The sequence below is a fragment of the Nothoprocta perdicaria genome, unplaced genomic scaffold, assembly GCF_003342845.1.
Source record: "Nothoprocta perdicaria isolate Ctin4 unplaced genomic scaffold, notPer1 scaffold_48, whole genome shotgun sequence".
NCBI classification, from domain to species: domain Eukaryota; kingdom Metazoa; phylum Chordata; class Aves; order Tinamiformes; family Tinamidae; genus Nothoprocta; species Nothoprocta perdicaria.
This window is the reverse complement of record NW_020455732.1, coordinates 1,585,441-1,613,156: the sequence shown is the minus strand read 5'-3', so window position 1 is coordinate 1,613,156 and position 27,716 is coordinate 1,585,441. Positions and strand designations below refer to the sequence as shown.

At 47.0% G+C, this 27,716-nt stretch overlaps 3 protein-coding genes across 11 annotated transcripts in view; 2 read left to right on the top strand and 1 right to left on the bottom strand.

Moving 5' to 3' along the window:
• Positions 1-6,154, top strand: part of PTK2 (protein tyrosine kinase 2) — a 140,322-nt gene extending 134,168 nt beyond the window's left edge. For 6 of the 9 annotated variants that reach the window (XM_026047127.1, XM_026047124.1, XM_026047125.1 and 3 more), the window contains 6 exons: positions 1,513-1,552; positions 1,925-2,031; positions 3,295-3,303; positions 4,166-4,321; positions 4,441-4,521; positions 4,972-6,154. In XM_026047127.1, the coding sequence (XP_025902912.1) occupies positions 1,513-1,552; positions 1,925-2,031; positions 3,295-3,303; positions 4,166-4,321; positions 4,441-4,521; positions 4,972-5,184 (606 nt within the window). In that variant the 3' untranslated portion in view covers positions 5,185-6,154. The remainder of the gene's footprint in view (positions 1-1,512; positions 1,553-1,924; positions 2,032-3,294; positions 3,304-4,165; positions 4,322-4,440; positions 4,522-4,971) is intronic. The other 3 variants (XM_026047128.1, XM_026047126.1, XM_026047123.1) reach the window with 1 other exon arrangement.
• Positions 6,155-6,450: 296 nt separating this feature from the next.
• Positions 6,451-7,589, bottom strand: RPLP1 (ribosomal protein lateral stalk subunit P1). Its single transcript, XM_026047134.1, has 4 exons — positions 7,430-7,589; positions 7,263-7,337; positions 7,040-7,154; positions 6,451-6,572 (listed from the first exon to the last, which is right to left on the bottom strand). Exons 1-4 carry the CDS (start codon positions 7,499-7,501, stop codon positions 6,493-6,495), a joined length of 342 nt encoding a protein of 113 aa, XP_025902919.1. The 5' UTR covers positions 7,502-7,589; the 3' UTR covers positions 6,451-6,492.
• A 6,880-nt stretch (positions 7,590-14,469) lies between these two features.
• Positions 14,470-27,716, top strand: part of AGO2 (argonaute 2, RISC catalytic component) — a 45,171-nt gene continuing 31,924 nt past the window's right edge. Inside the window, exon 1 of the mRNA XM_026047158.1 lies at positions 14,470-14,505. Coding sequence (XP_025902943.1) covers positions 14,475-14,505 — 31 coding nt within the window. The 5' untranslated portion in view covers positions 14,470-14,474. The remainder of the gene's footprint in view (positions 14,506-27,716) is intronic.

Sequence of the window (27,716 nt, the reverse complement as noted above, 5' to 3'; positions counted from 1 at the left end):
AAAGCCTGACGGTTGCTTTGTTGCTCGTCTTCAGCCATCATTTCTAAAGCATTCCTCTGAAATTCATGCTTTAAATTCATATTCCTTGTTAGCTTGGGGTGCTCTTTTAAAGCCCTAGTCCAACTTCAGGATTGACTTCCTACCTGAGCCCTCACATACCCCAGATTTAGGGACATTTTTGGCATTTACCACCAAAACACCGTAGTAAATGCGTATTAACGACACAGTGTGACAGAGCCTCCAGAGAGCTTTTCAGGTTCAGAAACCACTAAAATACTTCCATGCATGACTCTGGAAATAGTTATCATTAAGTCTTGACTGTCATATCCTTAAATAACAGTCATTAAAGATGTGCACGTGCCCTAGGAGAATCCCAGGAGATGCTCAAGGACGATGTGTTGGGGGCAGTGGGTTTGAATCACAGAATCACACACAGAAGGTTCAAGGTTGGAAGGGACCTCTAGAGATCATCTAGTCCAACCTCCCTGCTCCAGCAGGGACACCTACAGCATGGGGTACCTGGTCACATCCAGGAGGGTTTGGAAGAGACCTCCAGAGAAGGAGACTCCGCAACCTCCCTGGGCAGCCTGTTCCAGGGCTCTGTCATCCTCACAGTAAAGAAGTTCCCCCTCATTCTTCCTTGAAGAACAGCTTCTTGCAGCAGCCTAGTTTGATGTTGAACAACCCTAACTATAGGCTCTGCTGTCAGATCTACCTGACACCATAAAAATGTAAAATGAATTTCCAAAAACACCAGGCAAGAAGTTTGAGTAAGTGCTGAGCTGCAGGTGCCCTGCAGGTTCTGTTATGGAGAGAGGCATGTTCTCACTGCACGGAAATTCTCTCTGTTTTATAAGTAAAAGCCTTATTGGGATGTTTTATTGCTAGACATAGTAAATTATCAGGGTTTTACTCTGCAATGGAGAGTGTTGTGCAGTTCCATTGGCATAAAATGTATCTCTCTGGATTACAGCATCTCTTCTGACACAACTTGGGGGCTTTGCTTGAGGTGTTAATTCGCTTGTGACTGAACAGATTCTCATCTTCCTTGGCATGAAAATGGGATTTCTGTAGCTACTGAAAGAAGTCTCTTGAATTCATCACTAAACACTTCCAAACAAGGAAGCCAATTGCCCTTGATTTAGAGCTGCACAGTGAAAACAAAAAGTGAAAGAGCCAAGAGGCCTCTTGACGTTACCAAAACCCCCCGACTCCTAATTCCTCCTCTGCCGTTTCCTCTTGGCCCCGTTGTTTCATTTCTGCATGAAGAGCAGAAGCGTTTGCCCCATGGTGTTATCAGCCTCGCCAGGATAAATTGCTCAGAGCAAAGGCAGAGCTGCTGCGAATTTATTATAGCCAATAAATGACCAGAATTTATTAGAATGGTACAGGTAGGAGCCTAACTAGCAAGGGGAGAGAGAGGAGAATGTGGTGGGAAACATGCTGAGAACTGTGTGCTCTTAGTGCTTAGGATCACCCTACGGAGTCTAACAGTGTTTTTTTATTTTATAGGGTTGTAACCAGCACATATATCAGCCTGTGGGTAAGCCAGGTAAGCAGCAGATTCCTCCATGGTCCCTTGAATTCCTGTTTCCAGGTGTGCCCACCACCGGAATGAACGGTCGCTCGCAGTGGTAGTTTTATTGTGCGTGGTGTTGTTCCTCCGCCTGTTGCCCTTTCTGCTGCAGCCAACAGGGATGTGGTCAGCAAATGGACCCCTGGAAAGCTCTTGGAAGGGGCTCAGGCAGCAGGCGGGGGGTGTCTGCGGCAGCTGGGTCACTGTGTTGTGTCGCAGGGCACTGGACCACGTTGCGGTCTCCGATTGTGCTGGGGCAGTGAGGAACCCTCGGAGCAGCCACAGGCTGCAGGGAGGCGGGTGCTGCCGCCCCGTCACTCCCCTGAGTCGTTGCTTTTGCTCCCACAGATCCGGCAGCTCCGCCAAAGAAGCCTCCCCGTCCTGGAGCGCCCGGCCACCTGGGCAGCCTCGCCAGCCTCAGCAGCCCCGTGGAGAGCTACAACGAGGGGGTGAAGGTACCTGGCGCTCCGGCCCGTGCCGGGAAACCTGTGGGGCCCCTCGGAGGCCCCTTTTTCCTGAGGCAGGGAAGCGGTGGGAAGCAAAAGGGACGAAGCCTCCCAGCTCCATGCACTGTCACGGGTCACAACCCCACCAGGCCTCCATCAGGAGCGGAGGGGACATGTCCAGCCTAATGCTACGTCGGGGCGCTCAACACCCGCTGGCTCTGGGGAGGGAAGAGGGGATTGGGGTGGCCAGGGCTGGTGTCTGGGTAAGAGGCTGTGATCGTGGTGAGAAAAGAGGCTGTGACACCAAAAGGAAAGCTTTTTGGAGCTGTGAGGAGCTCCAAGACAGGCTTGGCCTGGTTCCCCCGTTGCAGCAACTCCAGGCCCGTGGAGCTCCCCCAGAAGGTGTCCCGAGGCTCTGCCTTTGGGTGGGCGCCCTTTTCGTTCCTTGGCTTTGGGACCTAGGAACCGAGCAGCCTCGGGGCCTGCTGGAGGCAGTAGCAGAGCTCGGGACCCTGCCCGGACACAGTGTCCCAGCGGCTCTGGGAACGGGAACATCCCCCTAGGCTCAGCCCTGCCGTAAGGACCGTAAGGAAGGGCGGGATCTGGCACCAGGGTACACGGATGAGGCAGAACACGACCCTGAAATCAGAGTGTGTGGCAGAGGTAGCGAGTGGGAGTGGGGTTGTTTATTGCTCCCTGGGGCCAGGGCTGTGCAAAGAGGAGCCTCAGTGAGTGACTTGGGGAGGTCTGGCTCTAAAAACAGTGACACCCAGCACAGCAGAAGAGGTTAAGGAACGCACGTGTCCCTGCTGTGAAGTGTTAGCAGCTCCCCTGGGAATTAAGTGGCTTGAGGAGAATCCCTCTGGAGCGGTTCCTGAGCAGCTCCTGCCGTGGCTGCCGTTGGTCACGGGGACCAGGAGCAGCTCGGCCGCATTCCCTGCTCCTGGCTTGAGCAAAACACGACGCTTCGCAGGATGAGGCAGCGTTTTCCACATCCCTGGAGCAACCGCTGGTCTGCACGAGGGGCCTGGGGGTCGCAGGACGCCTGGGTCCTCTGCCTGCTCTGCCACTTGCCGCCCGGCTTTGCATGTCCCCCCCGCACACGGGCGCATGGCCGGCTTTTTAACTGGCCTCTTACTGCTGCGTGGGGTGTGGTTGGATTTGTTTTCCTCTCCTGCTGAGTTTTTATTAATCCTGGTTGTTCTGTTGTTTTGTTTTTCCTTCCTTTCGGGAAATTCCTTTCCCCTCTCCCCGCGCTGTGCTCGCCGCTAGCCATGGAGGGTAAGCAGCACGTGCCGCGCGGCCGGGCCACCCCGCTCCTCCCTGAACTCCGGCGCCTTTCCCACATCCCACCTCATCCCAGAGCAGTCCCCGGGCGGGGGGAGCTGTGGAAGGGGAGCGCGGCACAAATCCCTGCGCTCCTTCCTCAGGCCAAGCTCCAGCCGAGGGCTGCGTAGGCTCCACGAGGAAAAGCCCCAGGTGTTTCCTAGGAAGTCGACAGAAACGAGGTCGGGAGATGCTGTAGGTGCTCAAGTCGACGCTAGGTTGCTTAGGATTTGTGAAAAGGCCGTTTGCAGGGCCCTGAAATGAAGTTTTCCGAGGTTGTTTCTTCTCACACCAGGATAATTTCAGCCCGTCCTGGATGTGGCTTTAGCCGGGAACAGCTTGCTGGAAGTTTTGCCTGAGAAAGGACTGCAGGATTTGCAGCGCGTTGGTCTTTTTCTGATCTGTTGGAAACAAAGTGCATGAAAACGTTCAGTCTTTGCCCCCACATCCTTGACACCCTTTTTATTAATCCCCTGTTAATGGCGCTTCCACTAACGAAACGCTCACGAATCCGCACTGCAGTAGCCTGTCTTTCCTCTGTCCCTGTGTCCAGTGTGTCCCTAGAGCGTGGGACAACTTTGGGGACCGAGGGCCCTCTGTAGCTCCTTGTCTCAGCCACAAAACTCACCCATCAGTGGTGAGATGTGTGGGTGTAGATTTCACATCTACTGCTGCACTGGAAGCCCTCCGGGAATTCCTGGTGGGAAGCGCTCCAGGCTGACATCACACCCAGGCCCGGGAGCGAAGGGACTTTCCTTGCGCTGGTAGTGGGCGGAGGACAGGGGGCCGGGGCTGAGCGGCCTCCGCCTGCCCGCAGATCCAGCCGCAGGAGATCAGCCCTCCTCCCACCGCCAACCTGGACCGCTCCAACGACAAGATCTACGAGAACGTGACCGGGCTGGTCAAGGCCGTCATAGAGATGTCCAGTAAGATACAGCCCGCCCCGCCGGAGGAGTACGTGCCCATGGTGAAGGTAAGGGGGCCTTTTCCTACAGACAAGGGGGGTTCTCTGCTGTGTGACGGCGGTTTTGGCCGTGGTGCAGAGTGATTCCTGCGTGGAGCTGATGTCCTGCTCTTGTCCCCTGTTCGCAGGAGGTTGGCTTGGCGCTGAGGACGTTGCTGGCGACAGTGGACGAAACGCTGCCCGCGCTGCCCGCGAGCACCCACCGCGAGGTACGTGGAGCGGGCGGGAGGCCGCCAGCCGCCCCCCATCACGTGCGGGCGGCACTTTGATTCAAGGGAGCCCTCGGGGGGTCTTTCTCGCTGTGGGTTCAGCCGCTCCGTGAGCTACAGCCAGCACAAGCACTCTGGAACCGCCGGAGCAGAGCCCGAGCCTGGTGTGGCTGGAAGCGATCGTGGAGAAAATACCCTGTAGTAACCAAGGGATGAGATGCACGGAGGGCCCTCAGGGAGTCAGGAAGAGGTGGTATTTTTCCTATAAACCCAAATCAGTGGGATAATGCCTGAGTACGATTGCTTAAATCTGCTCTTGGGCAGTCACCGCCACCTGGCTCAGGCGGCACTGGGTTGCATCCTGCCCCATTTCGTGGTTGCTGCTCTGAAGAGAAAAAGGGGGCAATGCTGCCGGGGAGGTGCTGGGCTGACCCCGTGTCCCTCCCACAGATCGAGATGGCCCAGAAGCTGCTCAACTCGGACCTGGCTGAGCTCATCAACAAGATGAAGCTGGCGCAGCAGTACGTCATGACAAGCCTGCAGCAGGAGTACAAGAAACAGATGCTGACGGCTGCGCACGCACTGGCCGTGGACGCCAAGAACCTGCTGGACGTCATTGACCAGGCCAGGTTCAAGATGATGGCTCAGACGAGGCCGCATTAGCGGCCGCGCCAGCACTTCGGGCGTCGCGCTCGGAAGGATCTCGTCCCACCAGCAGCCAGGAGGCCCCCAGCGTGGTCCTGCCGTTGCGGCGGCTCCCGCTCGGGCAGAGCTGCCCGGCGCCTCACGGGCCTCTCTCTCTCCTCACAAAAGTTGAACCCGGTTTTGAGTGCAGAGCCGACTGGCCCGGGACTCCGCGACGCGAGCGGCGGCAGCACAGCAGGGAGTGCACGAGGCCACAGGGCAGCACCGCTCGACTCCCTGCGCTCGCTGGGACCAGGCCCGAGGCGCCGCGGGAGGATTTTGGCAAGTGAAGAATTCGGGGAAACCTCAGGGCTGAGAATTCTTGCCCACCGTGTAGGAACTATCCGGACTGGATTTTTTTTTTTTTTATTAGAACACTTAACGTCGCAATATGCTAACCACAATTTACAGAGAAAAAAAATAAAAAGCTATATTTTCAAGACTTCGGTCGTTTCGAGACAAACTAAAGCCCTCTTCATTTTCCTGCCTTTTATTTTTCCGTGGACGTGTGAAGCATTTTGTTTGGAAACTAGCTGTAGAACCCAACGGAAAACTCTCGTGTCTTTCACCAGAATAACGTGCCAGGTTTTTGTAGCAATGTTATTTTCCTTGGAAGCAAAAATGCTGCTTTGTACCAGAGCAATTCAGAGCCGCATTTAGAGGAGTCCTGTAACCATTCACGTTCCCCATTTTTATATAATTTATAAAGAAAGATTAAAGCCATGTTGACTATTTTAAACCCACTGTAGTTAACTAACCCATCTTTTTGTCTATCTTGCCTGGGAGGAGTGACAGTAGAGCAGTGTAATTAGATTTTCCTTGGTTTTCCAGTTATACCATCTGTTCTGTTAAAATAAAAACTACACTCCCTTTTTGCTGTTGAGGGATATAAATTATTCTCAGGAAGAATATAATGAACTGTACAGTTACTTTGACCTATTAAAAAGGTGTTACCAGTGACATCCTGGCTGTGATGTTTATGCCGTATGTGATGTGTGTGCGCAACTTGAACATCCCTAAGTTTTGTCCCTTGTCCCCTTCCTCCTTATCCCCATGGCCAGTCCCCGAAGCTGTGAAGAACCGACTGAAAAGGGTGTAAAAAGCAGCAGGGATCCAGTCTGGGAAGGCAGGAACACTGCAGATCACTCACATGTCTTGCTGCAGGGGGACAATAAGTTTGTGTCACTTTGGAGCTCTTCCTGTTGCAAAACCAGAGCATCTTACCAAGACACTGACAAACTTAAGTTACACTTAAATGTCCTTTATTACAGACATGTACAAAAGCACTTAGTCAAAAAGACCAAAGCCCATGTCATCGTCAGATTCCTCTGATTCTTCTTTCTTTTCTTCTTCTTTCTTCTCCTCAGCTAGAAAAGGAGAGGAGAGTAGAGTCAGTTTCCATCTTCCCAGGTCACAAAAATGAGCACTGAGTATCCGCTACTACAGAAAACCTGTGTAAAGGCCTTGGCATGAGGAGCCCAATCACAAGCCTGTCTAATGACGGATGGCAACACATGTTTCTATCACAGGAAACTTTTACACCTGATAAGCACTAAGCACAGCCCAAATCCTTTCCCCCAATCCCTTTCAAACCCGCTCAGCTCCACAAAACAGCTCCTCTCCCTCCAGCCTTCCCACTGAGGTCCCCATGAGGCACAGGGCAAGTTCAGCCTTCCCACGTTAACGGGGAACACTGCGCACTGCCCGAGAGCGCCAATCCGGCCTTTCTACACGTGCGGACGCTGCTGTGGAGCACACGCAGCCGCGAGGCCGCTCAGAGAGCGGCCGCTGGGCAGTAGTGAGTGCCCCAGGGGAGATCCCGGGCCCCACTCACCAGGGGCGGCCCCGCCGGCGGGAGCGGCGCCGCCGGCCGGAGCGGCCGCAGCGGGGGCGCCGCCGCCGGCTCCCACGTTACAGATGAGGCTGCCGATGTCGATGTTGGCCAGCGCCTACGGGGGGCGAAAAAGGCAGAAAATAAGAAATAAACCCTCACTCCAGGGCAGGAAGCGCTCGGCGCAGCGCGAGGCGGCCCCGGGCGCAGGCGGCCCCTTCCCCACCTTGGCGAAGAGGCCCGGCCAGAAGGGCTCCACGTTCACGCCGGCCGCCTTGATGAGCGCGTTGATCTTGTCCTCCTGCAAGGAGAGCGGCGCTGAGGCGCGCGCGCCCAACGGCCACGCCGCGGCGCGCCGCCATCTTGCGGGCGCGCGGGCCGCCGCGCACTCACCGTCACGGTGACCTCGTCGTCGTGCAGGATGAGCGCGGAGTAGATGCAGGCGAGCTCGGAGACGGAGGCCATGGCGGGCGGCGCGCGGTGCCAGTCGCCGGGTGGTTCGGCCTTAGCTTCAAGCGAAGGACACGGCACCTTGTGCGGCCTCTGAGGAAAGGAGGGCCGCGCGCCGCGGGGGGGCTTATAAGGGGCGGCGGGAGCCAATGCCGCGCCGCGCAGAGAGATGCGTCACAGAGACGTCCGCGCCGCTGGCCAATCCGCGAGGGGCGGCGCGGCGCGGTCCAATGCCGTGAGGGAGCGCTCCGCCAATCACGGCGTGGCGGGACATGGTGGGCGGTGGCGCCGCGTGAGGGCGGCTGGGGGAGCGCGGCGCGACATGGCGGCCGCGCTGGCCTGAGCGTTACCCGGGCAGCGCGCGCGCCTCCGGGCGGCCCTCGGAAAGACGGAGAGCGACCCGGGGGCGTTCGTCAAAGCGGGGCTGAGAAAAAGGGTTGTTCTGAGGGAGGGGCGAACGCTTGGCTGATAAAGCCATCTCTATCACACACTAATATATATAATATATAATATATAATATATAATATATAATATATAATATATAATATATAATATATAATATATAATTACTATTTCTGTGCAGCCTACAGGTCTGATAGACAGGAGTGAAGTTACTCAGAATGAACTGTTTTTCTTCAGACTAATGTTTATGTTTGGCATATAGGTTGAATTTTCCCCTCTAAAAATTGTGTGGAGAGAAATTAAAGGATGCAAATAGGTTAAACTTCAAAAAAAAAAAAAAAGTGCAGAATCAAATTCAAGGATGTGCAAGAAGCCTGATGGTTTAAAAAGCCCCCCGAATGACCATATAGCAACACTGGCAAAATGTACCCAGCACCCTAATATTAAATATTTGCATAAATATATATATAATACGTGTGTGTGTGTGTGTGTTTAGATATATATATATACATAGCTTTGCACAGCACTGGCGGAGAGGCCGGTGAGAAAAGCATGCTGAAAAGCTGCAACACGTAAAGAGAAGGGTCGTTTTCTGCCCGAGGAGCCTGTAGATACGATTTCCATCTCTCTACATGAGTTTACCCAGTGCCAGCTTGAGGCAGGAGGCGGCCTGTGAAGGAAAATCATGTGCAGAACGTAACTGCTCCCAGATTTCATGCAGATCCACTGGAAGCAGAATCTGGAGTTTCTTTAAGGGCGTGCGAACTGTGAAGGAATTCCTTTACAGCAACTACAGCACTTTATATATGTATATATGCATACATGTACATATGCAAGAGACCCGAAGTTCAGTGGGGAGGAATCCCACATGGATCCCATGCCAGGCTGCAGTTACATACATAGAGGAAGGAACTGCGGAATGAATTGCCTATGTGGAGGGAAAAAACTATGAATCACTATAAATTGCTAATACAAACCCTGAATGAAGGCAATGAGCCTTTATTAGAACTACTCACATACCTATTACTTTGTATCTAACTTTATATCTAAGCTAATTACCTTATGTGTAAAAATGCTGCCAGGTAAGAAACCACAGCAATGCAAAATAATCGGCTCCATCCCAAACATCCTGCATGGAATAGAAAATAACCCTAAATGCCCTGAATATTGTCCCTGAGCAACCTTCTGTCAAGAGGCAGAGCTAAAAAATAAACTATTATAGCATACGAGTTTAAACGTGACATTACATGAGCCTGGGCTCTGTGAAGATATTAATTAGATGAGATCTGCCTGCCCCCTTGCTTCATGCCTGTCTCGCTGCGTTTACTGAGTGACACTGATGCGGCTGCTCCGGAGGGTTTGGAGTAAAGTCCTGATGAAAACAGATCACTGCAGAGTAACGGAGATAACGAACAGGTCTTGCTGCTTCCCAGAGCTGCTCCGAACGGGAGCAGAAGCAGGTCTAGGAATGGAGTGGTGTTTGCTCCTGCGGCTGCCTGTAAACACCTCAGCATCCGTCGCACACACGCTGCAGGGCGAGGAGATAGCGGTGATGGGAGCGCTTAAGAGACTGATTTATCACCCATTTATTGAAGTTTAAAGCAAAGCTTTTCTGGACTGACACTCCTTAACACTGTCTGTAATAATAATTACTTCTCACAGTTCTTATCACTCCATTATCCGTCACTATCACTACTTCACAAAGTCCTTAAGAGTTTTATACCAAATTAGTTGGGAAAATACAGCAGTCTGGGACTGATGCTGTATTTAGGGCATGACGATGGTCCTTGGTAGTCATCAAAGCGGCCAAACTCAGGAGCTCTTTGCTGAGGGGAGTGGATCTTTTTCTTATCCCCGCCAGCCAATTTGGGAATTTTGTCTTTTTGTGAGATGTGCTGCATGAGGCTGCTTATGTTCCAGTTCAAAGTGAGCTAGTGTTCCAGTTCAAACCGGGCCTTTGTGTGGCCTGGAATCACCTGCATAGGCTCGTGGTCTCCCCAAAGCAGTCGCTTTGTGGCAGCGAAGGGACCCGGCAGCAGCTAATCCCTTCTGGGCTGCCTTGCTGCTGTCGCCCCCAGTCTCTTCACACTTGCTTGGTGTTAGCAGAGCCCCGCTGTTGTCATCTTGTTCCTGTTCAAAGTGCCCAGTTTGTTCCCTTTGCATCCTAACCGGCTCTGCAAGCGTTATCTCCCCTTTTTAGCAATTACCCACACTAATGAACTTCAGGGTGACGAGCACGATACCATCTCCTTTACCCAAGGGCACCCGGCTAAGTCTGACTTCCAGGACAGGAAAGGTGCAGCTGTTTTCCAGTAAAGATGCCCCTTTCTTCTCTGCATCTATCCAGCTGGATAGATGAGGGCAGAGCGGTGGATGTCATCTATCTGGATTTGAGCAAGGCTTTTGACACTGTCCCTCACAGCATCCTCCTGGGCAAGCTCCAAAGGTGTGGGATAGATGTGTGGACGGGGAGGTGGATTAGGAATTGGCTCGATGGCAGGGTGCAGAGAGTGGTTGTCAATGGTGCGGAGTCCAGCTGGAGGCCTGTACTTAGTGGTGTCCCCCAGGGGTCAGTTCTCGGTCCGGTCCTGTTCAACTTATTCATTAAGGACCTGGATGAAGGGCTGGAGTGCTCCCTCAGCAAGTTTGCCGACGATACCAAACTGGGTGGAGTAGCTGATAGCCCTGAGGGTTGTGCTGCCATCCAGAGGGACCTGGACTGGACAACTGGGCGGTGAGAAACCTCATGAGGTTCAACAGGGGCAAGTGCAGGGTCCTGCACCTGGGGAGGAATAACCCTGGACACCAGTACAGATTAGGGGTGGACCTGATGGAGAGCAGCCCCGCAGAGAGAAGGACCTGGGTGTCATGGTGGACGACAAGTTGACCATGAGGCAGCAGTGTGCCCTGGTGGCCAAGAAGGCCAATGGGATCCTGGGGTGCATTAAGAAAAGCATCTCCAGCAGGTCGAGGGAAGTGATCATCCCCCTCTACTCAGCCCTGGTGAGGCCACATCTGGAGTAGTGTGTCCAGTTCTGGGCTCCCCAGGACAAGAGGGATGTGGAGCTGCTGGAGAGAGTCCAGCGCAGGGCTACCAGGATGATCAGAGGCCTGGAACATCTGCCCTATGAGCAAAGGCTGAGAGAGCTGGGCCTGTTCAGCCTGGAGAAGAGGAGGCTGAGGGGGGACCTGATCAGCGTGTATAAATACCTCAAGGGAGGCAGTGAGGAGGAGGGGGGCGGCCTCTTTTCAGTGGTGGACAGTGATAGGACTAGAGGAAATGGCTTCAAACTGAAGCATCGGAAGTTCCACAGGAACTTAAGGAAGCATTTCTTCACTGTGAGGGTGACAAAGCACTGGAACAGGCTGCCCAGAGAGGTTGTGGAGTCTCCTTCTTTGGAGATCTTTAAAACCCGCTTGGATGCAGCCCTGTGCTCTAGGTGACCCTGCATGAGCAGGGGGGTTGGACTCGATGACCTCTGAGGTCCCTTCCAACCTTCGGCATTCTATGATTCTATGATTCTATGATTCTATGATTCTATGATTTGAGGACATGCTGCACTCTGCCATGCTGAATTTGGTGGGAGGTTGTGGAATTTCATAAAGCACCTGGGATCATTGAAGTGATTTTTCCAAGTTTGTTCAAGATTATTGAATTGATTTTTCCAAGTTTGTCCAAGAACAGCATAAGGTGCATATTAATATCTGCTTCTCTTACCCTTCTGGAAAGCACTTTTCTCCTTTATTTTTTTTTTCCTATCTCTGTTTTGTACTTGCTGATAACCAGGTTCAAATCCAAGAGATGTTCCTATACCTGAGTTCATACCTGAAGGGGAAGCCCAGCTTGGAAACCTGTGTGGATGATAGGCCAATGGTGGGAAAATGGAACAAAACTGTGAGGATGAGTGTAAAGTGCATGTCCCCAATAGGTGGTGCTGCATCTTTTTCCATAGCGTTGAATTTTTGTGTTATTGGACACGGTCACCTAGTGAAGTGTAGTAATCTAGTATAGTAATCTTGAGTGTAGTAATCTAGTAATAATATTTATTATTATTATTATATATATTTATCGTTTATATATAAATTCTCTTTTGTTCTCATTGCATTCATTTATTTTTGTTTTTATCTGTGTTCTACTTGTGATTTTGTTCTGCAGAAAAAAATCTATCAGCAGGCTACGGATTTTGTGAGAAATCTAATATTTTACCTCTAGTAGAGTGTAAGTTTGGATCCTCTCATAGTTGCAAATCAAATCTACATGATATTTCCTTATGAAAAAGTTCTTACCATTCAGTTATAATGAATTTTGAGCATGCTCTGAAATACCACTTGTCAGGTGGAATGAACAAAAGAAAACATTAAAAGGAGAACAGGTTAAAAGGACTCCAATGAGCGTCTGCCTGTTACTGCAAAGTGAGAGTAGAAAAGAGCCATAATTTTCTCCTTCCCTCGCCACACAGAAAAGTTGTTCAAAGTTCAGAGAAGCATGAAAATAGCCTAAAGGAACTAAAGGACTCCTGCACATGAGAAAACAGTACTTAAAAATATTTAAACAATTCACTATTTAACCAATTGTGTAAGTCTGCAGTCCTGTGTACACGTCAATATGCCCTTTTGCTTATTCTAAATCCACAGAATCAATATGAGCATGTTGCAGGATAGGATGTTCCAGGATTCCTGCTGTTTTCAGGATTATAATTTCCAGGTAATTTCTGAAATCAACTGCAGAGTATTCTTGGGGGCCAAGGCAAGTGTTAGATTATGTGCTTGGTAGCTCGTGCTATTTTCAAACTGCCAGCAGGTATATATCACGAGTATATATATATATATATATATTTATTTTGCAGCTATGTGAAGGGTCTTATTTCATGTGGAAAAATGTAACACAGTAATCTTTGCTCTTGGCCTGTCTCCTTTTTGCATATTTGAAAGTGGTGGATGTTATCACAGAGGTTAGCTTGAGTGGTACTTGTTGAGGTGACTAAATTAGGCAATATCTAAATTACTGATGTTTTTGCAAAGGAAAGTTGTGGGGTTTTTTTTTCCTTTTTTTTTTTTTTCCTCAGAAGATCCATGTGTCTGTTATTTGGGGATTTTTTTTCCCTTGTGAATTGCCTTGGCATTATAATTAGGAAGGAGTATTTTACTGTATTCTGCAGTGACGGTCCTGGAGGACCATTGATTAAATCCTCTTAATATAAAAGCTGAAAAGCTGAGCTCAGAAGAGACCCTTGAATATCCATCAGCATGATCCAATGGGAAAAGCGGACATAGAGCTGACATAACTCTGAAATACTGAGATGTTTCCATAGAGCTTCACATAAGAAGGAGGTGGACTACATTGACCACACAACAGTATGTTCAGTTTGTGCTTTAGCAGACCGTATTTACTGAGGTAATTCAGCTCACTTTGAAGGAGCATTACTGTCCCGGGATGTGCCCTTTAATTTAATTTAGTTTTGAAGAGGCTTCTTCATCTGAGATGCTTAGAGCAGGTGAATGGAACTATGGTTCGTGGTGCTCTATTCTACTTGCGTAACTAGCACCTTGTGGTGCAAGTGTCGTGGGCTTGCCCTTTACATCCCTGGCAAGCTTAAGAATTTTACTCCTACTTTCCCCTCCTGAAAGGAAGAAGCACCAATAAGGAGATTTCAAAAGGATGATGACTGCAAGTGTGTGGCTGGATAAGGTTCAGAGATTGCCCTTGGTAGCCCGCTGGCCCCAGAAAACAAGCTTAAAACTATTGTTTTAAGCCAACTACAAACTACTACACAACCAAACTACAAATTTGGTTAATTAGCACGCTAATAACTGCTAGTGCGTGTTGTCATTGTGTGCAGAATAATGAATGTTCCTACCCAGTAGGGTCCCTATGGGGAGAGACAGGCTCAGCCCATCTAGCGATCCCAGAAGTTAGGATGCAGCCTTCCCTAACTTCTCCCCTTCTTTGTTCACTTTTATTTACATATTTTACATTTTCTTTACATTTAGGGTCGCTTGAGTGACTCTAGTCAGATATACTTTGGTTATTGGTGTAAAATTCTCCGGGTTTTCTCTCGAAGGCAGCAGAAACCCCCCGCTTGCTCGGCGGGGGGTGCCCACACCTCGGTGACGCGGGACGGAGGCGCGCGGTGGTGACACTGCCCTGAGCAGCCCCCGTCCCGTGAGGCGGGACCCAACGGTTGAACCCAACGGCCAAGCGAGCGCGGCGCCCACAGACGGCCGCTCCGGGCCGGGCTGCACCTGCCGGCGCCGCCACGAGCCTCGCAGCTCGCCGGGCTCCCTCACGGCGGGAGGGCGGGAAGGCGCTGAGGCGGCGCCGCCGCTTCCCGCCGCTGCCCCGTGACCGCCGCTCCTCCCCTCGCAGAGCCGCCGACTTAACCTGGTTTCGCGGCGCCGGCCCGGCCGCTCCGCCCTCTATTTTTTTTTCCTCCCTTTTTCTTTTCCTCCCTCCCCTTCCTCCTCCTCCTCCGCCGACCGCGTAGCCGGGGCTCGCTTCCCTCCTCCCCCTTCCCCTCCCCTCGAGCCGCCGCCGCGGTAGGAGCCGCAGAGAGGCGCCGCCTCCGCCGCCACCGCACACGGAGACATGTACCCGGGAGCCACCTCGGCCGGACCCGGTGAGGCTCCGGGGGCCGCTCGCGCCTTCCCCTCCCCGCCGCCTCCCTCCCCGTCCCTCCGCGGCGCCGTTTGAACGTTGCGGCCGTTGGCGCACGCGGCGCTCTGTCAGCGTGAGGCGCCGCACGCGCCCCCCCCCAGTCCCCCCCCTCCCTCCGCGAGGCGCCAACGGTCGCCGCGAGGGAAGGAAGGGGGGACCCGCCGCCATCCCTCGCTGCTCCCCTCCGTGCCCGCCGCCTTCCCGGGCCTGCCGCAGCCTCCGGGGCCGCCTGGGCGCGCGGAGGAAGGAGGGCTCGGGCCGCCCCGGCCAGGGAGGCGAGCGTGTCCTGAGGCCCCTCGCAGGGGGAGCGGGGGAGAGGAGGGTCGCGCGCCGTTCGCGCCGCCCGCCCCGAAGCGGCTCCTTCCCTCACGGGGGCTCCGGAGCAGCGCGGAGCGGCCGCCTCGTCTCCCGCTGCCTCCGCCGGCCGCGCAGCGGGGACGGGGGGGGTCTCCATTTGCTCGCTGGCGGCCGCCGCGTCCCGCCCGGCACCGCGTGGAGCACAGAGGGGCTGGTTGTAGCCCCGGGTGTGGGGCAGCGTGGCCGAAGCGGCGCTCGACGGGGCATTTTTGTTTTATTTATTTGGTGAGGAAAATAAAGCGCTAGCAGCTTGTTCGGATTCCCTCGTGTTGTTTAGGGGGGAAGGTGGGTTAAAATAGGGAGCACTCGCAGGGGATGGTGCTTGAATTTGGCTTTCTGGGCTGCTTCTGCAAGGAGCGTTCCCTTCTAATGGAGAAACTTTTTTTTTTTCCCCCCTTGGAAAAGTTTTAAAATAAGTTGAAACTTACTATATTTTCTTGATATTCTGCATAGTTATTATTTCTTTTTTTTTTCCCTTGGAGGGATGATTTAGTAAGGAATAGTGTGGAGAAATAAATACAGGACCTGTAGCTGGGAGGCCTTTGCTGACTCTCTTGAATGCTGCTAATCTGCATTAGGTGAGGGTTTTGAGATCAGGATCTCCTCTTTGGAAAAACAGAGGAGATGTATTCTTCCTTGCTTTTCTCCCTTCATGTTCATTGAAATTCAGGAAAGTATTTACTAGATACAGCAAAGTACAGACTGCTGTAGCTCTGTGTATCCAGACTGATCATGTTCTGTGTTTTATGTAGCTTTTTTTTCTGTTTCAGTACCAATGACTGCATATAAAATTCACTTTATCATTTGCTTGGCTCCTAGTGCCAGGTTCTCTAGTTCACTTCCAGCATGCAGGTAATCTTGGTGCTTAAACTGCTATTGCAAAGGCCATTAAGTTCACCTTTGCTACATCTTTTGTAAAATTATATGAGAGTTCTTTGCTTGGTGTTTATTTGTTTTAAAGGAAGGGAGTAACTGAAAAAAGGTTGCCTGCAGATGGGCCGAGCGTAGGTTTATGTGTGGGAGCAGCCACTATCTCCATTTATTTGCTCTTTATCTGATCCCACGCTGTCCCTTCGACACAGAGTGATCCTGCTGCCACAGTGCTGGCACTGGTGCTTGCTGTTTACCCTGGGCACCCAGATTCAGTGTGTGTGGGTTTTTTTTTTTTTTTTTTTTTTTTTTTACCCTCTTATCAGAACAACCCTGTGTGAGCCCCAGCGAACAAACACGGTGCCTTTGCTGAGCCGCTCGTCTTCTCCAAACAGTGCAGTCTCCTGCCTCCCTGCAGCCCAGCTCATCTCCTGCCCTGTTTACTTCCCAGTTTATCTTGGGTGCAGCCTTTTTGCTTCTGCAGAGCTGGGCAAGGGCAGTGCCTGGGCTGGAGCACGAGCTGCAAGTTCTCTGCATCATGAGGCTCTCCGTTTCCTTCCTGCACACCCGTCCACAGGGAGCCACCGTGCAATGCTTTATAGCAGTCCAAAAACTTCCTGCTCTGCATCAGGTCACACAGGATCTGGGATGAGAAGTTCTAGGGAGAAAAGAGCTGCATTGCGAACCAGTCTAGAAGTAGAGGCTTAGTTGTCTCCTGCAGTCCAAGTGTGCCATGCCAGTGCCCTTCCATACGTTAATCTGATACGTATCAAGTGAGCGTATGCCGAGGAACGAGCATGCGGGAGCGCGGTTTGCAGGCGCTCCGTACGGGAGCATAAGTGCGGGAGATATCCACCCCCCTACGTGTCTGTCACCACATCCTTGACGCTGCTTCAACTCTCCATTCAGATCTCTCCTAGCTCAGATCTGGAGTGCTGCTGCTGCCCATGAGCTACTTGACTTCTGCTCCTGTCACCAAACTGGGCACCAAACCAGCCCCGTTCTGAGGGTGTTTGTGGTGTTGGCCCTCTGCCAACGGAATCACTCATTTTGCCACAGGGCTTGCTATTTTAATCTTTTTTTTTTTCTTTTTTTTTCTTTCTGGAAGCAATATAAAGCAAGTCAGGAGCCTGAATCTGACTAATTTTAAAAAATTGCAGCCAGACGTGGAAACTTTGTTCTGACATGTTGTTACATTGAGGTGTAAGATATTTTTATACAAGATTTATATAAAATCTTGTATAAAAATTTTACTCTCACTTCTTGATTAGAAATCTATGATCTCTGTCTCCTTTCTGTCTCCTTTTTTTTCCCAAAGTGTTGTTCAACTTTGAGATCTGTACTAAGTCTTGTGTGCCGAGACTTGGCACCCACATTCTTTTCTCCCTCAAGAAGCCATAGAAAAACTAAAATTTTGAACATGTGAATCTTAATAAGAAAAAAGTTTAATTTTGATGCTTTTTAGGATGTGTTTTTCTAGAAGGACACGAGAATACCGAGAAGGTGTAATAAAAAAGCTGTTGCTAGATCAGTTTAGTTTGAGGAAGTGATAGAAAGTGATTTAAACTTGCATTAAACTTTTGAAGCTTGCACTGTTTTGCATTTACATATTTGTAAATTCTAAACTTTGCATGTTAGAGATACTGTCCTTAGTTTTTGTTTGAATATTTGGTTTTGCTTGTTACCTGAGGTTTTAATTTGTTGTCAAAGCAGTGCTTACCTGAAAAAAAAGCGACTTCATCAAGGGAGTTGTGGCTTTACATATAAAATACCAGGAAAAAGAATTACTTTCTCTATGAGAAACAAGTTTGACCGTGTTTTCTGCAGCAGGCAATTGGACTGGAGTTTGGATTATCTTATCACTTGTCATTTAGTTATAAAGTACCTTTTTAAAATTGTTAATGTAATTTTGAAACTTTTTAAGTCTTTCTTGTTTTTTTGGTGCGTGCACTTATGTTCAATACATAAGTTCTTCTTGAAGATACATGATGGTTGAAGCTGATTATCTTTGATAGTTAATTTTGTTGTGGGAAAGGGCTGAGGTGGTAGAAAACACAACATCTTAATGTGAAAAACTTAACTCTACCTGCTTCTTCTTAGCACCTACCTCAGTAGCACCACGATCTTTTCCCTTGCCCAATCTTTCACTTCTTAATGCCTCTTAATTTTATTTTTAGGTTGGAACTGGGCCTTTCCATATTGTGCTATCCTTCTGCTGTCGCATGGTTGTAGATATTTTTGGGGGGAGAGAGCTTAAATTTTAGAAAGAAAATTATATTACATATGACAACTTATTATGAATTTCAGAGGAGGAAATGAGAATTTAATGTATAGCCTTCATTTTACTTATGAGGCACTTTCTTTCTTAAACTTAACTCGCATTTGACAACCTTAAAGCGTGCAAAGCAAAATTAACTGTTTAAAAATATTGCTGTCATGGCTAGTATATTTTCCAAAGAAAGAAAAAGATTCCGTATTACTGTTTCCATTAGCTGTGTAGTTTTAGGTGGCGTAAAGATGAGGTAGTTTGTTGGTGAGAGCATGACTGATACTGTCATATGTACAAACCAGCTTTCTCCTTTTCTTAGTGAACCAGAGTTGCAAAAGATTCACTACTTGAAAAGCCGCAGTTTCCAGCAGTGATTCTGGCAGACCAACTGTGTAGTAATGGAGGGTTTTAGTACATTTATTTTTCCATCAACTTGAAGTATTTCACTTTTGCAGAAACATCAGGCACTCATATATTCAACTGTGCTTTGTAATGTATATAGGAAGAGGGTATAGGTGGTGTGGAGCATCTAGAGCTTTCTGACTTCGAGGGAAGTGCTATTTTCATACTTTTCTGCTCTGTTAGCACCATTATTTTTTCCCTGTTTCACAAGAGAGTGGGGAAGGCAGCTAAACACTTAGGCTTTGCAAGAGAAAACTGGTGGCTCTCCTCTTTAAACAACACAAGAGGAAAGTTTCTGCTATTCCAGAAAATTGAGCACTTCCAGGGACTTCTGTTCATCCAGAAATTGTATAGTTTGAACTGATGGAGGCAGGAAACTTCTAACTGCTAAGCTGGCTTTGCAAACATATGCAGTTCCCATTAGCTAGGAACTTTATGTGTAACAAAAGCCTTGCTTGTATGAGCTAAGCATGTGTTCTCTGTAGCTTCTCAAAACTTGTAGGACTTGTCAGATTTTTTGGGGGAGTTACATTCCTCATTTCGAGTTTTAACAGCATACTGGGGCTTATTTTTAGTGACAATTTCTAAAGCTCACATCCCGGAAGATATTATTCAACTTTGAGATACAGTCTCTGGCTTAAGTGGCAAATAAGAAAAGCCTTAAATATCTAATTTTATAAGTTGTGAACTAGAAAACAGTATCTGTTGGGAAAAATCTTCTGTAGTTTTACCTGCAACCATTGTGGGTAAGGATTCAGCCTGTGCATGATCTAAATATCAGGCATCGTTTCTGATATTCATGAAAAGCAGCCTGTTGACAAGGAAAGTGGCCCTGTCAACGAGGTAAGTTTTCCACTTTCCAACCTAGAACAATTAGAACTTTTTTTACTGTCCAATGTATTTTAATATCCCAAGCTGCATTTATTTTTTTTCCAAAGTTTTGTGCTAACAAAATCTGGAATGTATAAGACAGACCAGAATAGCTTCAGTCCCAACAAGATTGGAGCAGCATAATGTGTCTCATGCCTTGCTCTAGAGTTGTAATTCAGTAGTGCACTGTTTTCTTTGGTAGCCATTTCTACGTGATGCTTCAAAGAAAGAGTTACTAGCACTATTCACGGTGTACTCTTCTTTTAATCCTGAAACTGAATTGTTATCTGTATTTTTGTCCATAACTTTTAATGTACTCAGGAAAATGCTTTAATATCGTCTTTCAGTGTGTCACTGGGGCATCATAGGTTAGCATAATTCTTTTTGATTTCTTCTCTATTGGAACTTATTTTGCTCTTACTGCTCTTCTGGTGCTCTACAACTTAGAGCTTAAACAAAAAAAACTGTGAGCATTATTTCATATTTTTCTTTAATCTTTCCTTTTTTTAATAGAAAGGAAATATTTGACATTTATCATTTAAGTATCTTTGTTTACAGCTCTGCTACATCTACAAAGCTCTATTATACCTAATGACCAGACTTTTTTTTTTAAGTTATATGACTTTTGAAAATTGGTTTTGATTTAGATAAGTAGTCTTGATAATGTTGTAATTAAGTCAATCCAAAGCTTGCTTTGATGTTTTTGCTCCCTGGTGTCTTCCGAGTTCAATTCTCATTGAGCTGTCCACAGTGCGGTCAAATTTCTGTTGTACTAATGTTGTGAAACTGATTTTAATCACAGTCATGGTGAGAATAGTTCATTCTCCTCTGTTGCCATTTGTGCTTTTCTTTCTGTTTTTGTCAGCATGGCTCAACACTGCTACCCCTGTGTTTTTTTGCATGCTTTACTCAGTCTTCTTTCAATTTTTGTTAAACAGGCACCTGAAAAATAAGCTCCGTGCTGCCGAAAGGACATATAAAAGCTGTCTGTGTGTAAGCCTATAGTTTCACATACATCTTAAACTGTCCTGATTTAACACTACTGTCAAAAGAAGCAGTCATGCTGGCGTTGGGGTGTGAGGCTGCATTGAGCACTCTTCAACTCAAACTAAAAACAAGCTCTTCTGTTCCTCACTTTCATGCTGTTTCTGCTCCCCAGTTATCCTTTCCTGTTCTGCTCCTTTGCAGGAGCACTCGTGGTAATACAAATTTTGGGACTTCAAGGCAGACTGAATAGCTGCATGAACACAAAACATGTATTTCAGAGTTGGTTCTGTCTATACATGAATTTATTATGGCCATAAGTGAAGCAGGTAGGTCCCTGGTTCTGAAGTTAAAATGAGTTGTGATTGCTCTGCAGTTTTAAAGGTTTCTCTCTGAGAGAAGAGTTAAATGCTTCAACTTTTCATGGTTATGGAGCAAATATAGTTCCACAATCCTAGATATGTTTCCTAACCGTTTTGCTGGCAACAACTTGGTGCCATTTCATGATAGGTCGTATTTTGTAATCAGAACATGGAAAATAAGCTGCATGTCAGCCCTTCCTTTGTGTGAAGAATTAGATCATGTAATACGTAATTTCATAAAGAATGTATAAACTGAAGGCTCTATACTTAAACAGCATGTGAATTGTACATCTGACATAATTTCCTACCTCTGTTGGCACGTGTTCGAAACAAGAGGCCTACATATATTAAAAAACAAAGTCCTCACACTTCTGAGGAATAACCCAAATTTCACAACATGTCATCTCAGGGAACTTAATAAGCTTTTGAAACTGTTGGTTTTATGGGGAAGACTTGTATATAGAGAGTCATTGTGGTAATTCAGGACCTAGTCTAGCAAAAAAAAAAAAAGTTTCTGGCCAGAGGCTGAACTGACTTGTGAGACAGCAAAGCAACTGTGGCTCGTAGTTTTGTTTGTGTTGCAGATTTTTTTTTTTTTTTTTTTTTTGGTATTCTTGATTTTAGCAATGCAATCTCTTAACTTCTTGGTATGAGAAAATAGATGTCACTTCAAAGTTAGTAATAGGAAGTGTGTGGATGTGTCAGTTGTGATTTATTTTAAATAAGCCAATTTTAGAAATACTTCTGAGATGGGAGGTTTCACTTAACCAGAGCAATCTCAAAACTGTTCGAAGCTAAACTTGTCATGTCGATGAGTTAGGCTTTAATAATTTAATTTAATTTAATTATTACTGGGGCCTTGTTGTGCACATTCTGAAACTTTTTTAGTGTTCACTATTAAAAGACAGGCTTCTATACATGAAGAGGATCATTTCTGTCTAAACATTGTTGTGCTCTTGGCTTTGCTCATCCTTCGATAATGAACTTGTTCCGCCCTCCTTTTGCATGACTTCAGGATTTCTCTGGATGTTCCCTTTCCGCTTGCTGAAATCTCTTCTTCTGTTGCTTGTCCTCTGTGTCCACCTTGTGTTTCTCCATCATTTCTGAAATCTTCATTTTCTCCCTGGAGAAAACAAGTCTGAGGACTTATGGAGAGTAGTTTTTTTTTTCCTTTTCTTTTTCCTTCCCCAGCTAACTTGTCATCGGATGTCAGGTTTCTCAAACAACAGTACTTTCCCCTCAACTTCAACTCTTGCAACTTAAATGTTTCTATTGAAAACCTTAGTACGAGATAAAAAACCCAACCTCAAAACCACAGACAAAACAGAAATAGAAATGAGAAGGTGCTCAAATTCACATGGAAATGGCAGTACCAAAGAACGAACATCTCATGACCCAGGTGCCGTTCTCTTTAGGCAAATCTCTGTGTTTAGTGAGTGAACTTTTAGGAGTGAGGGGTGTAGGTGCAGAAAGAATACAGGAATATACTTTAAAATACACTTCTGATGTAAACATATGGTGGAGGTATGGGCCTCTGTGTAACAAATTTAAGCTTAACAGCTGGCATATGTTTCTTTTGTGTGTGTTTTTTATTTTGTTAGGTATCTGTCATTCAGAAGAAATCTACAACCCCAAATTGGAAATTAATAGGACTTAGATGCTAGGTTTTGACAGTGCTGTTGCGGGAGAGTTATTTCCACAGAAAATTCCTAGGGGCATTTGGATCTTCCCATGATAAAGATGCTGCTGTCTGCTCTGCCCGCCCAGCCACTGTCACGCTGTGCTAGCCCGGTGCCACCTCTGAATCCAAACTCGCATCAGCCAACATGGCACGGTTACAAGAAGCAGGTGGAGGGGAAAAATGTAATGGGAAAGAAATTCTCCCAGGAGACTTGTATCCACAGCCTACACTCTTGTTCTGTCTCAATTATTCCACTGTTATAAACCTGCACTTTACCCCTTCTTTACAGCGACACCGAAAACCACAGCCCTATCTCTTGAAACCACGTTAGATATTGTTGGGTCTGTTGCATGTTAAAGATGCTTCTATGGCTGCTTTCATTATCTAAAGTGATAAGTCATAGTCTCGACTCTTAACTGTGCATTTTCTGTTTGGAAATTAAGCCCCAAGTGTGTTCATGCTTTTAGATTAATTCAGAGTAGAACTGGACAAAGATTTCTTTTTCAAGGAAAGTGTGGCTGCTTTGGAGTTAGTAGCTTAATGGTTTAATTTTGTAAATTGAGCAAATTTTAAGCACAGAAGCAATTTTATATTTTTAGATTTATACATCCTCAAGGAGGCTAGACAGTATCTGTGAAGAACATGAGTGTGCTTGGAAAGGTACAGCACAGAATATGGCCATTCTAGCTTGTTTCTTCAAATAAAAATGGGGAGGAAATAATTTCTGTGTTTCATTAAATGTTATACAATGTGAATACCACAGGGAATGCAGATTTGAGGCCTCTGTGGCATCAGTTTCCAGCACGCTGGGAAGAAATGGCAGCAGCAGGAGCAAATCCCAAGTTACTGCAGTGTGTCGGGCTCGGCTGCAGCCAGATCCGAGAGGAGGAGGGCAAGGAAGAGGAGTTAGGGGTAAGGTGGGGGTGCCACGTTGTGCTGAGAACAGTGACTCTGCTCGGGTCACTCCAGCATCTGTAATTTGGAGATCAGTTTGTACGATTGGCAGGGAAGTTTGGGGAAAGTCCCAAAATGCAACTTTCCCGAAAACTGGAGGTAAAGGAAGGATAAGGTGATAGGAAGAAAACAGAGTTTCTGTCTTCTCTCTTACTGGGGAGAAGCAGCCTGGAGAAAGACGTGGAGGCTAGTGAGTGTTTTCTTTTACAAGATGTATTTCCTAATGATAGCAATCTTCTGGAATGGCAAATAACGGAGATTCAATTGAATGGAGACGTTCTTAATGAAGCTGTGTTTTCTATATTCATATTTAACTAAATCATTAGAAAAGTCACCTGGAATAAATTCAACCTCATTTTCTAAGGTTAGGAAAATTGAACAAGCTGTTAAAGTCAAATGTATTAAGCAGTGCTTAAGAATGTTCTCCATTTCCTGCCCTTGTTTTAATAGAGGTTTGCCCAAAGACTGAGTTATTCTGAAACTGGAATTCATGCTAAAATTTAAGCTGGATTGCTCGCCTGTGGGAGAGCCATGAGCATCCGAGGCGTTGTTGTGATGAAGCTTACTATTTTGAATGATGCCTTAATTCAGTATTGCAGTTTGTAATTAAAAGCGTTTCTCTGCATCCTTTCAGAAGGATTTTGGTCATGTTTTCTTACAATCTTAATCTATCCTCACTATCAGCGCTATTATTAAATGAAATCAATTAGTAGTAATTAAAAGTATTAATAGTTAGGATAGACTTTAATATCAATATTAATAAACTTATTAAAAGTAACAACAGAGAGTCCTTGCACTTTCCTCCTATGTTCTAATATGTTCTTCTGTTGCTCAGCTGTAATGATAAGTGGCTGGCTGTTATAAATAACCAGCTTGTTAATAATTAAAATTTTGCATGATAACTGAAGATTTAGGTTGCAAGAAGGTGGGAGGGGGAAAAGCAGTAAGACTGGTGGCACTTGGTGGCTTTTTTGGTTGACATGCTCCATAAGACCATGCGGTGGGGGGGAAGTGATCAGGATAAGCAGAGCAGGAAAAGTTCTCTAACTGATTATTTATCCTAAGCAAAATGACAAAATTGAACCTAATTTGAGAATTCACCTTCTGTTAATTCTTTTGTTACTAAGTAATGGCTACACCATAAAAACTTTGTCTACAGCAGGTCTGCTGAACATTAACGGTGTTAGAGGCTTGAAGGCAACTTTGCTTATCCAATACTTCAACTCCATATTGCAGTATTTAACTTCATACTAAGAAATTAAAAGCCATCTAATGCAACAAGAAATCTGAAGTTGTGAGGAGACTCATGTCTCCTTAAAACGTGACCGAGTGTGAAGACAGCTCCTTTTTTTCTTCTTTTACCTTTCTCCCTGCCACTAACTGTGTAGACACCTCGGCCAACTAGGTGTATATGATGCTTTGGGGTTGCAAAGCCTGGAAGCTGCTCCTTGAGAGACCAGAAGGACTTTTAGAGGGAAAAACTCCATCAAGAACGTGACAGACATCACATGCTTCATCAATCCTTGGCCGGATCTGGGCATAGTTTGCATGTGACCAGACAGAGTGAGAATTGTGAGGAGAGTTAAGTTGCTTCAGGGCTTGGATTTGCAGTGTAGTTGTAGACGTGAGGAGGCCTGGGACAAGCAGGTATTTCATGGAGAAGCAGGATGATCCGAGTACGTTGAGGAGCAAGGACAGCGCATCCTTGAGCAGTGTAACAGCGGGTAGCATTTTAGGGGTCATTCCCAGAGTGTGAGCAATGATTTAACAGCCACAAGAAGGTAAGTGATTGGAAAAGACATGGACATAAAACACCTTTATTTCCAATCCTGCTGAATACTTATCAGGTTAAAAAGATCTGTGGCAACCACCTCACTGAAGAACTTTCAATAGTTACTTCTTAAAGTAACACTGGGACAGATACTACATTCAAATGGAGTTCTGACCACATCATCCTTTTTTCTACTTCCTTTTCTGGGGCTGCGTTTGTTCAGTTCTTAGGGTTAATGGATAAGTCCATTACCTTGTTGTACATCATCTGACCCACCAACTGACGTGAAAAACGCCTCAGTCAAGATATCACGTACTTTCCATGCTCCAAAGCAGGGAACAGTGAGCAGCAGAGGAAGATATACAGGTTGCATGTAGATTCCTGAACCCTTGTAATATCAAGGGACTATTAGCTGCAGCTTTGAGTTTTCTTTATCTCTTGCAAAACACAGCAAGTCCTCTCCCTATCTTTCTCTTAACGGTTCTCAGCAGAAAGCCAATGTCAAAGTTAAACTTCTCTCTAAACTAACGACTGTAAGGAAATGATGGCTCTAAGCCTTTTCAGCTATTAATTAAAAAAAAAAAAAGCCTTAACTTTGTATTCTGAGTGTGTGTAAACTCTGGGCAGGTGCTATCAAAGATTTATGTGTGTTGTCTTCCACGTTGCTATTGGGTCGCCTCTGTCTTTTGTAGTTCAGAGAACACTGGTGGAAACCTTTCTTTCCGTTTGGTTTCTCACTGTGACAGCATGATGCTTACTTCAGTTTTATGCTGAAATCCCTTCTAACAGAGCCATTGTCTGCTAGGACAGCTCCATCCTTGCAGATGTCTTTGAAACCCTGTGTTTTAAGGGAATATTGGTCCAGAATTTGCTAGCCTGTGTTCAGCGCCTCTGGCAGAGTCTGCTGCTTTAGTGACCTGGGCTATAGCCTCAACTGCATTTTGGATGCTTTAGTGACCTGGGCTATAGCCTCAACTGCATTTTGGGAGAGAAAGTTTTTATTTTGCCAGGAGGACAGTCCAACACTGGAATGGATTACAGGAGGTTGTGGGAGCTCCCTCCCAGTGGGCAGTCAAAACTTGACAGGGTAAGATCTGAGGAGCTTAATCTATTTGCACACTAAGGTGCCATCTCTGTTACTCTCTTACTGTGATATCCTCCACTTCTGGAGAGCCCCTTCCAACAGAAACATCCCTTCCCCTTGCTTTGCTTGATTATTTCTAGCTGGATCATAATGAACAGATTTGTCTGTTCTTATTTTTTTCCTGCAGTTCTGGAGGCAAAACCACCAGCTGAGACTGGGCTTAGAAGCTTTTCCCAAGGCTCGGTGCCTTGGAGAAGGCAAAGGATGGTATCAGTGACCCACCTGAGGGAAGCTAAGTCCCCATGCAGGTATATTGGGACCCTATAAAGCGCAATATATAAGGAGATCATAGTGCTGTGCTGTCTGCAGACAGATTGGCACATCAAGCAAGGCACATGAAATTGAGTACTGCAGCAGGTGTATGAAATTAAGGGTATATTGATTCAAAATGCAGCAGTATCTTAATCCCTATGCTGGGGATATCCCCTGTCATGGAGATGCAGAAGTTCAGTCCTGTTGTCCAGTACTGGGAACTTTAACTGAAAGTGGAGCTTCCGAAGACTTCCTTGACAGTAGTTTCATTTAGAGACCCTATTTTTAGAGAAAAAAGGGGTTAGAGATGCTTCCTATATGAAAACATAGGTCATGTTCACCCAGTGCTGAAATAGGCTTTGAGTTATGAAAGCATCACCTGATTATTGTATGTGTTAGGACTTGCTGCACAAGAAGACTTACTGATATAATTGCACTAGCATAATTATACTCCGACAATATCCTGTGTCAACAAGCCTTTAGATGCAACTAGTTAGGCCCCTTCTTATTTAAGAACTCATTAAGCCTTTAACTGCACATTAAAATGGTGTAATTCAGGGCCCCAAACCTTTAAAGCTCAAGTTTTGTGTTGACCGTCAGGGCTTCCAGATTACCAAGCAAACTTGTTATTAAGCTTTAAAAGACTAAAGACAAAACAAATTAATGTTCTCAGTCTGGGAAAGAGCTATAAAATCCAGTTGCCCTGAAAATCTGCAGTTACACAATTGCACGGGTCTCAACGTAGGAGACGAGCTGGGTGGCGTGCGTTTGGAAATGGGGCTCGCTGGCAACTTCTCCATGGTAGGAGTTTCACAGGGCCAGGAGTTTCTTGAGAGATTCTTTCAAGAGTCGTGCTCTTCTCCATGCATTTGATCTGTTTGATCTGTTTGATCTGTTTTGATCCATTAGGATGGAGGAGAAGGGGGCATGTGGAACATGTCACGTTCATGGGGCCATCCCAACTTTGCAAAGCTCCTGCTTGGCACCGTGGTGGCCTGGCTGTGTCGGGGATGCTTTCTGTACCGCTTTCTCCTGGCAGCAAGCATTGCTTGCGGATTGCTTTCGTTTCAGAGCTCCGTGAAGCTGTTATTTCTCTACTTCCAGATTTCTTTCTTGTTGCAGAAGTTGCTGTTCTCAAGATTGACCACTCTGAACATTCGCTCGGCATAAATTGGGTGAATTATAATAGGAAGTCTGTTTTTCATAACAAAAAGAAGCCTGAAGACAAAATGCTGGCACCTCATTGTTCAGCATCCA